Source organism: Setaria viridis, chromosome 5 (assembly GCF_005286985.2).
Source record: "Setaria viridis chromosome 5, Setaria_viridis_v4.0, whole genome shotgun sequence".
Lineage (NCBI taxonomy): Eukaryota > Viridiplantae > Streptophyta > Magnoliopsida > Poales > Poaceae > Setaria > Setaria viridis.
The window spans coordinates 32,459,517-32,474,121 of record NC_048267.2 but is presented as its reverse complement, the minus strand read 5'-3'; the positions used below and the strand labels follow the sequence as shown (position 1 = coordinate 32,474,121).

Sequence of the window (14,605 nt, the reverse complement as noted above, 5' to 3'; positions counted from 1 at the left end):
TGCGCAAGAAGTTTGCTGAGCTTATGACTTTTCACGCTGAGAAGCTGCCAGGAAGTTCAAACAAACAGGTCTTACATTCGGGCAAAATAGGAGACATCTCTTCTTTCCCGTATTTGATAGACCACAGAGACAGAAGGTTTAACAACTAACCTCTTGCAATTATGAGGTTTAACAGCTAACCTCTTGCGATTATGGCACAGGAGCCCGGGCAGGCGACCAGGGTCCCCGAGCCCTAGGTTCGCCCCTGCCGAACACGATGGATCGGAGAACATAGGGGCCCTGTCCTTTTCATGATCTTATATGTGCTACTAGTGGAAATTCCAGCTGGGTCTGGTCCACGGTGATTGGCGATCGCCCGAGCTATGCTGCTTCCTCAATGAACCGAAGCAAGTAAAGAGAGCTGCTCAAGAGCAACTCCAGTAGCATATGTATATTTGATACCTAAAACTTGTTTTAGGTATAGGGGAGAGAAGGTTTTGGGAAAAATTTTGAGCTTATCTTGAGCAGCATACCTATATTCCATTTGAGGACTAATCTGCAAAATGAATCATTTTTTCAAGGGTCAATCTGCAAAACAACACATCCTCTCTCCTCACCTCTTCTTCCCCACACCCCACGCTGGTGCCCCCATCAGCCGCATCGACCCACCGCCGCTCACCCGCCCTCTGCTCCCTCTCCTCGCTGTAACACCCGTGGACTCGATCTATGAACAACAGGGCCCACGTGTAAGATAATGTGAGGGAAGTCATAAAAGCCAACAGCTGCTAGAGAGAAGGGAACGAAGAAATCAAATAGATTGTTCGTCCTCGGTGGTAGCGGTGGCGGCGGTAATTCCATCGCACGTCACGTTGATCTCGTCGGTGGTCACGGGAGAATTTATCCGGTGAGAGCTTGTTATCTTCCTCACGTCTCGATCCTCACTGCTGGTGGCTTTGGGGTTGTGACAATTGGTATCAGAGCTAGCTTTTTCTCGGTGTGGGTACTCTGATCATTGCTCTGCATCTGCGGCAGCATATCGGCGGTGTTGTGGCGGCAATAGATCTTGGGGTTCTGCAGCGTGTGGTTGTAGCGGCGAACCGGGCTGCTCCGACTACATTAACCAACATGTCGATGTTTGATGCGGACGTGAACCGGAAGGCGCGGTGGTCACGGCTACAGAAGGGCCTGAATCGGCTTCACATCCGCATCGAATCCATTGACACCACACAGCAGTGCATGGCACGCAGTTCACCCTAGCATCCACATCGCTAGATCAGGTAAGGATAAATTCTTGTTTCAGGTAGAGAGCACTTTGGACAGCGAGAAGGCAAAGTCAATAATTGAGTTCGATGATGTTGGGAGCATCATTTGGGATGAGGATATGCCACACAACCTTGACATGCACATCAATCTTTTAGAGCAGTTCGCTGATGTTAAGTAGGGACATGGAGACAATGATTTCCTCGCTGAAGTTAGTGATTTACCATTGTTTGTACAGCATGACGTGGTCGTAGCAAATGACATATTTGATGTGCTTGCTATCTAGGAGCTGAACCTTGGCATTGAGAACTTGGTCAATTGTAAAGAAATGAAAGGAGCAAGTGTCTGCAGCTTTGAGAAGTGTGGAATTGATACTGCTCACTCACTGCTTGGCAACTTATCGTCGTTGGGAGGTTTCAGTCAGTGCAGTAATGTCAATAGACATGTGCTTGAGAAAATGACAGCATGGAGGTATGGTAGTTTTAGTTCAGGACAAAGTGAGCTCAGCGTGGTGGATTGTGAAAAATTACACAGTGAAATAGCCTCAACGCCAATGGCAATTTGCATCTGAAAGATCATGGAGCTGGTTTTGGTATGGTGTTGTCCTCTGCAGGGTGCATGGCAGAAAAAGGGAGTGCTCGTTAAGTGATTTCTGAAATGCCACCATTGCGTCATAATACTTTCAACAAAGGAAACTATCACATGAAAACTGATTATTCAGTTTTTGACAAAATATCTTCATGGAAGCAAAATGGTTTCAGTCCATGGAGTAGAGTCAACCAAACAGTGCTTGAGGCAATATCAAAGCGGAAGCATGGTGGAAAAGTAGCAGGTGTTTGTACCTCATCAATAGGCTCCCAAGGCAGATGTGAGCTAAACGGAAGGATTTGGGATCCGGGCATTCATAAATCAGCTTAGATAAGTTTAGTAATGAGTCATGACTGCTTTGCTTGCACAGACAAGGTGAGAGAATGAGCTGAGGCTGCAGCTTAAATGAATCTAGTTATGACTGATGACCTGCTGAGTTCTTCAGAGAAGTTGGGCAGTAAAGACTAAGCAAAGAGTGGGCTATGCGGTTGCTTGTGGACAAGTAACTTTTCGAGGCCGTGGAAGTGTAACACCCGTGGACTCGGTCTATGAACAGCAGGGCCCACGTGTAAGATAATGTGAGGGAAGTCATAAAAGCCAAAAGCTGCTAGAGAGAAGGGAACCAAGAAATCAAATAGAAGCTTATTCCCTTGCTTGTTCGTCCTCGGTGGCAGCGGCGGCGGCGGCGATTCCATCTCACATCACAGCGATCTCGTCGTCGGCCATGGGAGAATTTATCCGGTGAGAGTTTGTTATCTTCCTCACATCTCCCGGTCCTCACCGCCGGTGGCCTCAGGGTTGTGACACTCGCCCACTCTCTGCTCCCTCCCTCGCCCTCTAGCCACCCTCTACTCTCTCCCCTCGTCGTCATGGACGAGGACCCCGCCATGGAGCTCCCTCCCCGCTCGCGTGCGGCGGAGCGCGCCGGCCAAATCCCGCCACCAGCCTCCACCAAAATCAAATCACTGCTATGCATCGCTCCACCACATCCCTAGCTCCGCCTTCGACCTCTTCTCGTGCATCCTCATGCCTCATCCCGCCGTGGATTAAAATTTTTCTGGCCGCCATTGCCACCAGTCATCGAGCTCGAACTCGTTGTCGATCTCCGCCCTGGGGTCGCCGCATGCGCCTCCGCCATGGCCGCCGCCATGGGGAGCTCCGTTCCCTTTCCCCTACGTGCGGTGGAGCTCAAGCCCCTGCAGCAGAGCTCGTTTGCCCGCGTGCGGTGGCGCCCGCCCTTCACGGCGTCCAGCCGGTCGGCGCACGGCTGGGGCTGCCTGGGGCGGTCGGCACTCGGTCGGGCAGTGCACATGGGCCGTTTGGCTGCTCTGGAGTGTGGTTGGAAGCGAGGATGATGGCGGCGGCGCTGGAGCGGAGGCAAGAAGACGGCATGGAAGTCTCCGTTAGAACAGTTGGCTTCTCCCGTGTGAGAAAAGAGGAAATAGCAATCCACTCTTTGGATATGTATATTTGCATATAGGAGAGAGAAATTTAAGTTATAGCCTAGAAATTTTAGGTATAGCAAACCATATAGGTCATTTGGAGCTGATTTTTGTTGATTTTTAGGTAACGTGGCAGTTTTTAGGTATAGCAATCCAATTTTAGGTACTCTACTGGATATGCTCATCCGGCTGCTTCCGAGTTCCTATATGGGAGCTGGGAGTGAAGAATGAGATGCTATGGTTCGGTTATATGCCCACGTGATATTTTTCCAGGCCATTGCTACTTACTCGGTTACTCCTATCCAATGGCACGGCTGTTTAACAAGGAGATGGTACGAAACCATTATAAACGCTCCATTGCAAGTGAGAGGCTTAATTATTTGTTGACACAGTTGCATTGGAAGAGGGTGATGCATGGCATCGGACGGGGAAATCCCCTCCTGGGGTTCGCTACTCTCACTCGGGGTCAAAAAGTTAGAGCTGCCCTTGTTGCCATTTTCAAATTAATCTGTGCTGCCCGTGGCCGTGGGGCAGCTGGCAACGACGAAGGCTGCGCGAGCTGGCCAGCCACGGTTTGCTACTTTTTCTTCCGTAGAGAACGCGTTGAAACAGCTCCCCGAGCATTTTGGGTGGGCCAACTTTGTTTACATTACAACCCTCTCCTGCCAATCATTGATAACGGGCAGTCGGGCTCGGGCACGGCCGGCAAGCGCCTTGTGTGGTGATTAGGGATAGCAACAGGTACAAATTACCTGTGTGCCCGCGAGAAAAAATCTTATAGGATGAGGATACGGGTTCTATTTTATGGTCACGGGCCAGGGTGCGGGTTTGGGTTTGTGCCCGCAGGCAAAAAATTAGCGGATATAAAAATATCTTACCTGTACTCACGAACCCACTACATAGTGCCTGACGTGTGGACTCTGTACAACTATATAAGCGATTTCTAGGATTCCCTCCTTCATTCCTCCTAGCGATCTAGCTGCACCCTGCACACCAGGCGGCCGCCGCTACCTTCCTGAGACCTTGACTCCCGCTCCCTCAGTCCTCCCACGAGGCCGCTCTGACGCTCCTCGTCGCCCGCCCCCTAGCTCTCTCGTTGCCGCCTGACGCTCGGTTCCCTCGTCGTCCGACGCTGGTTGCCTGACGGGCACAGGTGTGCCTGTGGGTAGAATGTGCCCACGGGTGACGGGCGTGGGCACAACTTCTTGCACGTGATGGACGGCGGGCGCGGACACGGGTACAGGATTTGCCTCACGGACGAGGGTCTGTAAACCCTTTGCCGGCAGGCAATATGACCGTTGCCATCCATAGTGGTGACAACGTTCTTCATCACGCTCCTGCTTTCACCTCTAACACGAAAACCGCTCAAAAAAGGATCTAACAAAAACAAGTAACCTCCAAAATCACATATACCTCCAGCAAGTTCTATAGTTGTGTTTTTTCAGGATCTGAGGCAGAACGAACCATCACTTGGCTGTGGCTCTCAAAGTGTACACCTAGACTGAAGTTCTTTGCATGACTATTGATTGTGGATCGGTTAAATACGAGAGACATCATGCGCAGGAGGCATTTTAATATATAAACAGGGTTCAATTGTGTCCTGTGTGATGCCACCGCTGAAGAAGGTAGGGATCATTTATTCTTTAGCTATCAGTTTGCAAGAGATTGCTGGTCCAAGTTGCAGATCAATGGGACACTTCACTGGATATTCATGAGAGGATTAAAACTGCACGGTATGTATCTGCGAAAGTATTCTTCATGGACATTTTATCATAGCGTCGTGGGAAATATGGAAAATACGTAATGCTGCAATCCTTGACGCAGCTTTGGACTGTGCGGTTCAAAGATTCAGTGTCTTCTCCAGCTCCTTCGACTCCAAGAAGACAGTAGACTCCAATTATATCAATGGCGTTCCCCCTCACCCCTCCCTCTCTTACTCCTTGTAAATATTAGTATGAGACCCTAACCCCCTAACCTTAATATAAAATCGAAGTGCTATGGGAACTCCCTCACAGTTTGGCCTGAAAAAAAAGTAACCTCCGAAACAAATTTCTCATTTCTTTCAAAAGATTGTTAGATCTAAACAAATGTCAATGTGCTTTTTAATTTTGTGCTGGTCTCTTGTCTGAAAAATTTTGTTCTTTCTACTCTTGTTTTCCTTGGTAATAACCGTGAAAAGCTCTCATCAATGATTATATTGTAAGTGTTGCCTCGACAAAGTTGAGATAAAGCATCCCGAGACGACACTCCTGCAGTGATTAATCTGGTTTTCCATCTTAGTGTCGAGGTGTGATAAGGGAGGATTTTAGGATATCCACTGGATTTCCATCATGGCGGCGGTTTGAGAAAAGTAAGTAGAGCATATTTAAGAGTTTAAGAAACAAGAAGATGCAGGTTAAGCACCTGGCAAAAGATAAAGCTCTCAGCTTCATAGGTACACATGGCACCAGTGCATGCCTGTTAGATGGAATGGAATGCCCGAAGAGAGAAGCAGATAAATAAATCTTTGTTTCCCATAAGAAGATGATCTACGACAGAGACTATAATGTGTCCTGGGGCATATTCCCTATTCTTTTCCAACCAATTTCAGTTTTTTTCCACAAAGGTATAGATAATAATGAATTAAAATTATAAAATTAAGCAAACTAAAGATCCAGAGTAAGCCAAGCGGACAATAAATAAAATTAAGTAAAGTTAGCAGTTTAATTTTCATATGGCTAGAAAATTAAAGAATCTATGTAAAATAGATATGAATAAATACCTAATTTTTCTTTAAAAACTAAAATTAGTAGGGAGGGTAAAATAACTAATTTATTAGAAACAGAAAAAAATAATATGAAAAGTAGGGGGGGTGGGGGCTGGTGATGCTGTAAGGAGAGAGTACAAATTAAAGTAAAAGATATTGATGGACACTAACAACAATGGATCACCAAGGATGATGATGTACAAAGCATCCTCATGAAAAGTCATATGTAACTATGTCTGATAAATTTATCAGGAAAATTCAGAATTTATGTATTGGTCGATTGTAAATTAATTTACAGTTTCTTGGATCATAAATCTAGCCACGATATTTGTATGGGCTACCCTATTGGTTTAACCAAGTGTCCTAGCAGCTTTAGGGACAAAAAAAAACATCATTATCTATGGCTTGTGGTCTGCTCGACTATGAACAAGAAGCATGATAGATCGTAGATGTGATGTATGCTGCGAAGACATCTAGCGGGGTGCATGGAAGACCGGAAAAGTAAGCGTGGGACGAAAATATGACAAACCTGAGAGGGACTAGCACATGCACGTACGAAAAATCCAAGTAATATATCCACAACTATCTTTTCAAAGTAAACGTCAACCATTAAAATTCTTATGGAGCTGCCATTCGAGAAAAATAAAATATAAGTAGACTCTTACGCACTGGCCAGCGAAGATTCTTGACAAGATACGGGCGCCACAGATAAACTCGCGTGCCGTCGTGGTAATGATTCCTGGCCCCGGCCGTCCCTCCTGACCTTTCCGGACGTGCCAAGCAAAGACTCCAGCTAAAGATTAGAGACCATCTCGTATTCACCCAACCTCCTCCGCGAAGGGAACAGAGGCGCCGCCGCCAGACGAACCCGCTGCTGCAGGAACACCAGCACGGCCAGCAGCGTCGCCCCGCACGGCACGGCGACGTCCCACCCGACGCCGAACCGGTCGTAGCGGGGGCTCGCGTAGACGTAGGACGGCCTCAGGTTTGGCACGTACCCCCGGGCCCTGATCACGTCGTACACGTGGGGCATCGCCCGAACCACGGTGCCGCCGACGTAGAACCACGGCGAGAGCGCCCGGACCCCGGCCGCGCCGGCGACCGAGGCGAACGCGTTCGTGGCGACCTGCGGGAGCAGGAACGCGTCCAGCACCAGCCCCGCGGACGACACGAGGTCCTCCCACAGCGTCGCCGGCACCGGGCCGAGGCGGACGGTGAGGGAGCCCTCCCGCGCGGCGCGGCGGGCGTTCACCGCGTGGGCGATGAAGGTCAGTGCGCCGCCGATCAGGTACAGCGGCACGCAAAGCCAGAGCGCTCGCCTCTCGCCGGCCCACGACGCCTCGGCTCTGGCCCTGCCGGCGTCCGTCGCCGTCTTCCGTGCGGACCAGGCCAGCTGGATGAGGCGCAGCTGCAGCAGCAGGGCGATCAGAGTGGGCGCCCGCATCATCGCCTGGCTCAGCTCGTACGGCACGTAGCTGTCGAATGGGAACGGCATGTACAGGCTCCTCCTGCTCAGGAACAGAGCCTCGGAACTGATCACCAGAGGGGCGACGTAGCCCAGGGCCAGGATGACGAGCATGGTGATCGACGTCGCCGCGGCTGCCTCGGGTCTTTTCTTGACGTGGAAGATCTGCAGGATGGTGATGACGCATGACAGCGTCGTGGAGATCACCAGCATGACGCTCTCCAGGTCCATCCTGGAGATGGACTCGGACACCTGCTCAGAGTACATCCCGTACAAGACGATCTCGATCTTCTCGAAGAAGAGAGGGTCCGTCGTCTTGTTCCTCAGGCTGCTGATCGCGCCCTTTCCATGGCCCTGGTCCTTCCGGTCCAGGGAGGCGAAATGAACGATGATCAGTATCTGGCAGTCCGTCATCGAGCTGTCGTGCTCTCGGCAGGCCATCATGCACATGACGCCCGTCTTGGGATCAAAGACGCCCTCCGCTGTGATTCGGCGCTCTTCGAGGCTGACCATGTACGAGTTGTTCTTGGGACGCACCCAGTCCGCCGGAGGGACGTGGTGGCGTATGTCGTAGCTGACGTTCACCAGCTCCTGCTTCGTGTCGACCACGGCATGCCGGGAGAAGGAATCGTCGGCGGCGAGCTCATCACCGTAGACCATCGCCGAGCCGATCGTAACAGGGTAGGCGCGCCCACTCCCCACCGAGTCTTTTGCCTCTTGGAAATGGAACGCGAAGTCATGATCAGTGTAATTAGGGGCCACGAACGACCCCTTCACCTTCTTCCTGGCGTCGCTCAACACAGGGTCGTTGAGATAAAGCTTCCTCGCCTCCTCAACCATCGTGTAGTCGTACCTCACGTCTAAGAAGTTGCTTCTATGGTTTGTTGAATCGATGCTGGACACCCGTATCTCACCGGGGCCGCCGAAGCCGCCAGGGGCTTGGTTCGAGTCCCAAATCATGCCGGCAAGGACACTCCGTTCCCGAATAGTCCAGGCGCCCGGGAACCAGAAGCTCATGGCGATGCCGCACTCCTTCACTGATACTGACATCTCTGACTCTGAGTACACCACATGGCACGCCGTGAGGCAGAGCAAGCTCCGCTCTGAATCCCAGCGCCCTTCAGCGACGAGCACTTCATCGCCGACCATGAAGGGCGGGTGTGGCTGCAGCTGCCTCCACTTGTTCGTGCCGTTGTAGAACGCCGCGTACGCGCGCACCTCGCCGTCCTTTGTGCACTGAACCTGGCCGACGTGCAGGCGCGGCGCCTGCAGCCCCATCGGCGGCGAGGAGCCCGGCGCGTGTGCGCCACCGCCGCTGTACTGCAGCTTGTAAGAGGTCGCGAGGTGCTCTTTGAGGTGCGCGCACGAGAAGCTGGCGCCAAGCGCCTGGAGCGCGCCCCTCGCCGTGGAAGTAGAAGATGGATGCAACGTGGGGCAGGAGGCGCTCTCGCCGTAGTGGTACGCGCCCTCGGCGTACGCGACGAGGGAGATGGTCTCGAAGCTGGCGCCCTTGAGGCGGCCGGTGACGAAGGGGTCCGAGAGATTGGACAGCCCTGGCATCCGGAGCTTGAGGACGACACCTTCGAGGCGTTGGATGGTGCCGTCATCCGAAGGATAGGTGCCTTGGCCAGTCATGCAAAGCTCATCGGTGGCGGAGGAGTAGTAGCCGTCGAGGTAGAACTTGATGGAGTGGTCGCCCACGTAGCGATGCCGTCGTCGATGGGATGTCAGGATGCTGCGGGCGCGGCCGCCGGAAAGGTCTAAGGTGGCGGCGACGTGGAGGAGGTCGCTGTCGCTGGTGGGATCGACGCTGTGAGGGAAGAAGGAGAACGAGCGGGTCACAAAGGACGACGATGAGTTGCTGTCATCTTTAGCAAAGTGGATGTCTTCGCCGCCGAAGAAGTAGCCGGCGTTGAGCTGGAACAAGTTGAGGAGTACGAAGGCGTCGTCCTTGCTGACGTCGTGGTGCTTGGGACGAGGGGAGGGGATGGTGCAGATGGCGTCCAAGGAGGAGGCAGCGGCGGAGGAGAGGGTGGCGGTGGACAGGAGGAGGAAGGCGACACAGAGGCGGCAAGCGGCTAAGTTGTGAGGTGCCATTTTCGTTCGGGTACGGTGCCGGGGAGTGTCGTCCCGAGCACCTGTGTGTGCTGTTTATAGCTCGGAGGATACCGTGTCCGGGACTCCGTGGGCCGTGGTGTAATGGATTCTCTAGTGCTGCACAAAGTTCAGCTCATGGAGTGACCGAGGGACCTGTGCTTGTCTGCTGATGGTGACAGCTCCTCTAATTTCTACCCCACACCCACTCCCAACGAAGCTTCCCGGTATCTTATCAGACCTTTTTCGTTGACTTGACCCGTTGACCGCAAGAGTTGAAACTGTCTTAGGACTGTTTGGATATGAGGTGCTAAACTTTAACAGTGTCACATCGGATGTTAGGACTGTTTGGATATGAGGTGCTAAACTTTAACAGTGTCACATCGGATGTTCGGATGCTAATTAGGAGGACTAAACATGAGCTAATTATAAAACTAATTGCAGAACCTTGTGATAATTCGCGAGACGACTCTATTAAGACTAATTAATCCATCATTAACAAATGGTTATTGTAGCACCACATTGTGGGCCTGTTTGGTTTCCTTTGCTTATCCATAAGCAACTTAAAAATAAGCAAATAAGTTGCTTATAACCCAAACACTCTTGCTTATAGAGTTGCTTATAAGTTGCTTATGCATAAGCAAATAAGCAAGTTTTGAGTTGCTTATGGTTGCTTATGGGGCACTTTACTCCTCCTACCCTTATTCTCTCTCCTCTCTCCCCTTTCTCTCTCCTCTCTCCCGGAACAGAGTCGCCGCTTCCGCCCGCCGCAGCCGCTGCGCTGGCCGCCGGCCGCCTCCACGCCGCCCGCCGCCGCTCCCGCCCGCCGCAGCTCCCGCGCGCGCCCGCCGCCGCCGCCGCTCCCGCCCGCGCCCGCCCGCCGCCCGCCGCCGCCGCCTCTGTACTAGGAGCTGGTAATGGTTGGGGGTAGTGGGAAATGGGATGGTAGGGGCAAATATGTCATATGCAATCAGATAAGCAACTCAAACCAAACACCTAGACTTATAAATAAGCAACTACAAATAAGCAAATAAGCAACTTATAAATAAGCATCCATAACCAAACAGGCCCTGTCAAATCATGAACTAATTAGGCTTAATAGATTCGTCTCGCGAATTATACTCCATCTGTGCAATTAGTTTTGTAATTAGCTTATGTTTAGTACTCCTAATTAGCATCCAAACATCCGATGTGATAGGTGTTAAACTTTAATAGGTTGTTCCCAAACACCCCCACAACTGACCAGTATTGGCAGGGAATAAAAAATCCATTTCGGGAGATCACTTCACAAACGGATTATCGTGCCTCTATGAGGGCGACCACGATGTTGTGGAAAACTAGCGACCACGATGTTGTGGAAAACTAGTAGGAATATAATATTCCATTCAGCCCTCTTATCCCATTGTGGAAGTGGTCCAGGAAGAGATAGTAAAAGCCATAGTACTATGAGCAGGTCACAAGACAATAAAATAGCATATGTGTGCAGCAGGTCACAAGACAATAAAAATAGCATATGTGTACAGTATAGCAATAAACAAAAGAAGGTAATTAGCAGGGTACCGTTGGCAAGCAAGCAGGTTGCCGTTGGCTTCTTGGGCTCCCGTAACCTACAAAAGAGAAGCAGTACTGCAGTACTAGTACACTCAAATAATTTTGCTTGAATACTACTTCCGATGGATCCATCCTCCAAAAATTTTACAAACTACATGGCTCAAGACTCCCCAAACTCTGAGAGTAGTGGCCAGATCTCACCTCTTACACCCCAATCTCAGTTTCACTTTACATCACCCAATTTTATGCACAACTTCAACCCTTTTGGTCCATCAGTCCACCAGCCACCATATGCTCACTCTCCTCCAGGATTTCAAGGCGTTCAACATCAAGGCAGTTGGCCGCAACCTAGTCCACCAAGCTTTCAAGGTTTTCATCTACAAGAAAGCTTTTGTCCCTCACCAACTATGCAATTTGGAGCTGCAATCAATAGGTTACCATCTGTTCTACAATTTAGCTAATCTGCTAGAGCTACAACCAATACTTCTTCCCATCGATCTGAGTCTAGTTCTCCATGCCCTACAAGACAACATGAGAAAGAGCCGGTTTCCATTGAAGAATCAAGCAATAGCAGTGAAGAAGTACCGAAGAGGCGTACACACATAAATTATACTGAAGAAGAGAACCTACAACTACTTAGCTCTTGGATACACCATTCCACTGATCCTATAAATGGCACTGACAGGAAAGGAGAATACTACTGGAAAGATGTCGCTCAAGAGTTCAATAGCAACGCGCCAACAAATGCACACCAGAGGTCAGTCAAGCAACTAAAGTCACATTGGGGTGATGTGAAGAGAGATATCTCAAAGTTCAGTGGGGCATATGGTAGATTAGAAGTACATGGAGCAGTGGGCAATCTGATGACATGGCCATGAACAAAGCCCATATGATATTCAAAAAAGAAAATAAGGACAGACCTTTCACCTTGGAGTGTATGTGGAGAGTGGTCAAGGATCTGCCTAAATAGCGTAGCCTTGTCCAACAAGCGAGCAAAAACAAGGACCAAGATTTCATCATCAGGAGCGTACACTTCTTCATCCAACCAAAGACACAGAGGAGGAAACCATGAGCAAAGAGCAGCGCCCAGAGGGGCAGAAGAAAGCAAAGGCAAGGCTAAAAGGAAAAGGAAAAGATGCTGCACCATCTCCTTTGGGCAACCAACCAAGTCAGAACATGGTTCTATATCATGAAGCTATGACAATGAAAGCATGTGACAAGAATCCCATGATGTAGGGCCCATTGTGGCCTTTTCTATAGCTATGGACTCCCAGTTGTAGGGCCCATCTATTTAGACTACTTTGCCATATACATTGTGGTTGCCTTGGCACCGAGAAGTCATGTGAAATAGCTTAATTTTGCAGTACTTGAGCCAATGAAGATGCATGGATTTCCAGAGTGGCTACTGTGACAAGCATCACATATTTTCAGATGGCCATTCACTTTATTTTTCAGAGTTCAGAATGTTCAAAGTTAGGTAGATAACACTGTGAGTTCAATGACAAGCAACTGATAATGAAAGTATCAATTTCTAACATTGCTTTGGTTCCGTCTACTGCTCTCCCGGTGGTATAAACTCTTGAAAACTATCGGTACAATCTCTTATTACAGTAGTGTAAGGCCAAGCTTTAGAGTATAAGCTCCATTCCTGGTATCGTTCCTAGCCTAGGATTATACCGCTTGTTCTCTCTTCTTGAATCTTATGCCGCTTTAGAAGAAAAAAGGTTCTAAATGACACTCATTAAATATGTACGTCGGATGAGCCTTATAGACGTATAGTGTTACACGCGAACGAAGTGACTGACCGTGGACTCGCAACGCGTAGTAATCTGACACATAGGCTTGATAATGTCTAGTTCAGTGGTGGCTCTCTACACCCATAGCCCCCTTTGTTGACAACTTGACGTAAGCTAGCAATGCGCATCGCTACTCCCATAGCCCCTTCTGTTCACGTGGTCGTCGATCGCCTCTATATCTCAGGACACACCATATACTCCACGTGATCTTATCCCTAAGGACACGTGTGTGTGTGTGTGTGCGTGTGCGCTATAGTACACGAAAGTTGTTGGGCCAACCGTGGATTCAAGTATTCAAGGTAGAGGCGCAGGTGAGCACAATAGCAAATGTACTATGTGGTCTGAGGTAGAACTTGGCTAGCCACCAGTAGAGGTAAGAGTGTGTAGAAGGCTATAAGAAAGCTCTGTGACTCTGCTGATTACACTCCTCGACAGGTTAGTAGTAAGAGGTATCAAATTGTAATTTGAAATTTTACCATGGCTGGTAAAATTACTCTGGTAAGTGGTAGGCATGACTTATTCTATTGGGATAAGACAATACCATTTCTACGCACTTAAGCGCGTGCATTCAATTCATAGAAAGAAAAAAAAGAAGACATGTGATGACTTGAAATGTAGAGGTCTACATCATGGAGAGTATAAAATACTGATATGAAGCTGGAATGGCTTGGGATATTCAAGGAAGGCCACTGGCACCTCATTCCAGCACAGAATGAAGACAGACCGAAAATAGGAGTAGGCAAAAGCTATATCTCAGGCAAGTGAAATCTGGCCTTTGCTTACTCAATTTTTCTGGCCGTCCAATCTGCTTTGTGCGTCCAGATGAGATCTGCTATGTTTTGTATCTGTTCCCTCCATTTGTTCTTCTTTTATCCCTATCTTGTCGCTGACTTGTGGGGTCCATTTGCTAGGCTTTACTGTTTTGCAATTTTTTGGAAGCCACTGATATTTCTGGTCGGCATTTCCGACGCTGCTCCACTTCTTTGCCCGCCCCCAAGTCCAACACCCTCGTCCCCACCCTGTCGTTGCCAACGGCGAAGCCTTCGCCCACATCACCCTGGAAGGCGAGCTCCCACCGATGTCGAGCTGGCTTCCCCAGCTGCTTGTCCCACGGCTCCTCAAGTCTCCCAGCACCGCCGCCTCCGTATCGCCCCCCGACCCCGGCAGCATGTCCGCCTCGATCCTTGCTGCCGCAGTCACTAAGATGAGCCTCACTGTGCAATGGAGTCATCTTGCCAGCCACAGGAGCCGGAGGAGGAAGGGAGCAGTCGCCTAGCTCCCGTGCTGCCGAGGAGAAGCAGCTCTAGGGTTCATCCGTTCCAGTTAGTTTTGCCGTTGATTTCTATTTCCACACCCATGGATCTCGTGTTTCCTTTTTCCCTTTGTCTGATCTGATTTTGGTCCTGTTAGTTGTAATCTCTGGGCCACTTTATGCTATGGAATTTTTTGATCTCTATCTTTTTTGGCTTTGAGTCTATAGTGATTGGTTCATGTCGTGTTACTGGCAATTCAATAGGATTTTTGTTAGGATATTTTAGCATTGTAATAAGATCAGGTTACAACAGGTTTCGAATGTTTTGTTCTCATTGCTTAGGGTTTTGACTTTTTGCACCTTTTGATAGCTGATTGGGTGAAGAGAAGGGGAGAAGGAGATATTTCCTAATGAAATGGTGGTTCTCGGTCC

The 14,605-nt window shown here is 49.7% G+C and overlaps 1 protein-coding gene and 1 pseudogene across 1 annotated transcript; one reads left to right on the top strand and one right to left on the bottom strand.

The window, feature by feature from the left end:
• Positions 1 to 6,568: 6,568 nt before the first annotated feature.
• On the bottom strand, positions 6,569 to 9,659 carry LOC140222727 (uncharacterized). Its single transcript, XM_072293651.1, has one exon. It carries the CDS (start codon positions 9,575 to 9,577, stop codon positions 6,809 to 6,811), a length of 2,769 nt encoding a protein of 922 aa, XP_072149752.1. The 5' UTR covers positions 9,578 to 9,659; the 3' UTR covers positions 6,569 to 6,808.
• A 1,588-nt stretch (positions 9,660 to 11,247) lies between these two features.
• LOC140223004 (uncharacterized) lies at positions 11,248 to 12,367 on the top strand (annotated as a pseudogene).
• The last annotated feature ends 2,238 nt before the right edge of the window (positions 12,368 to 14,605 follow it).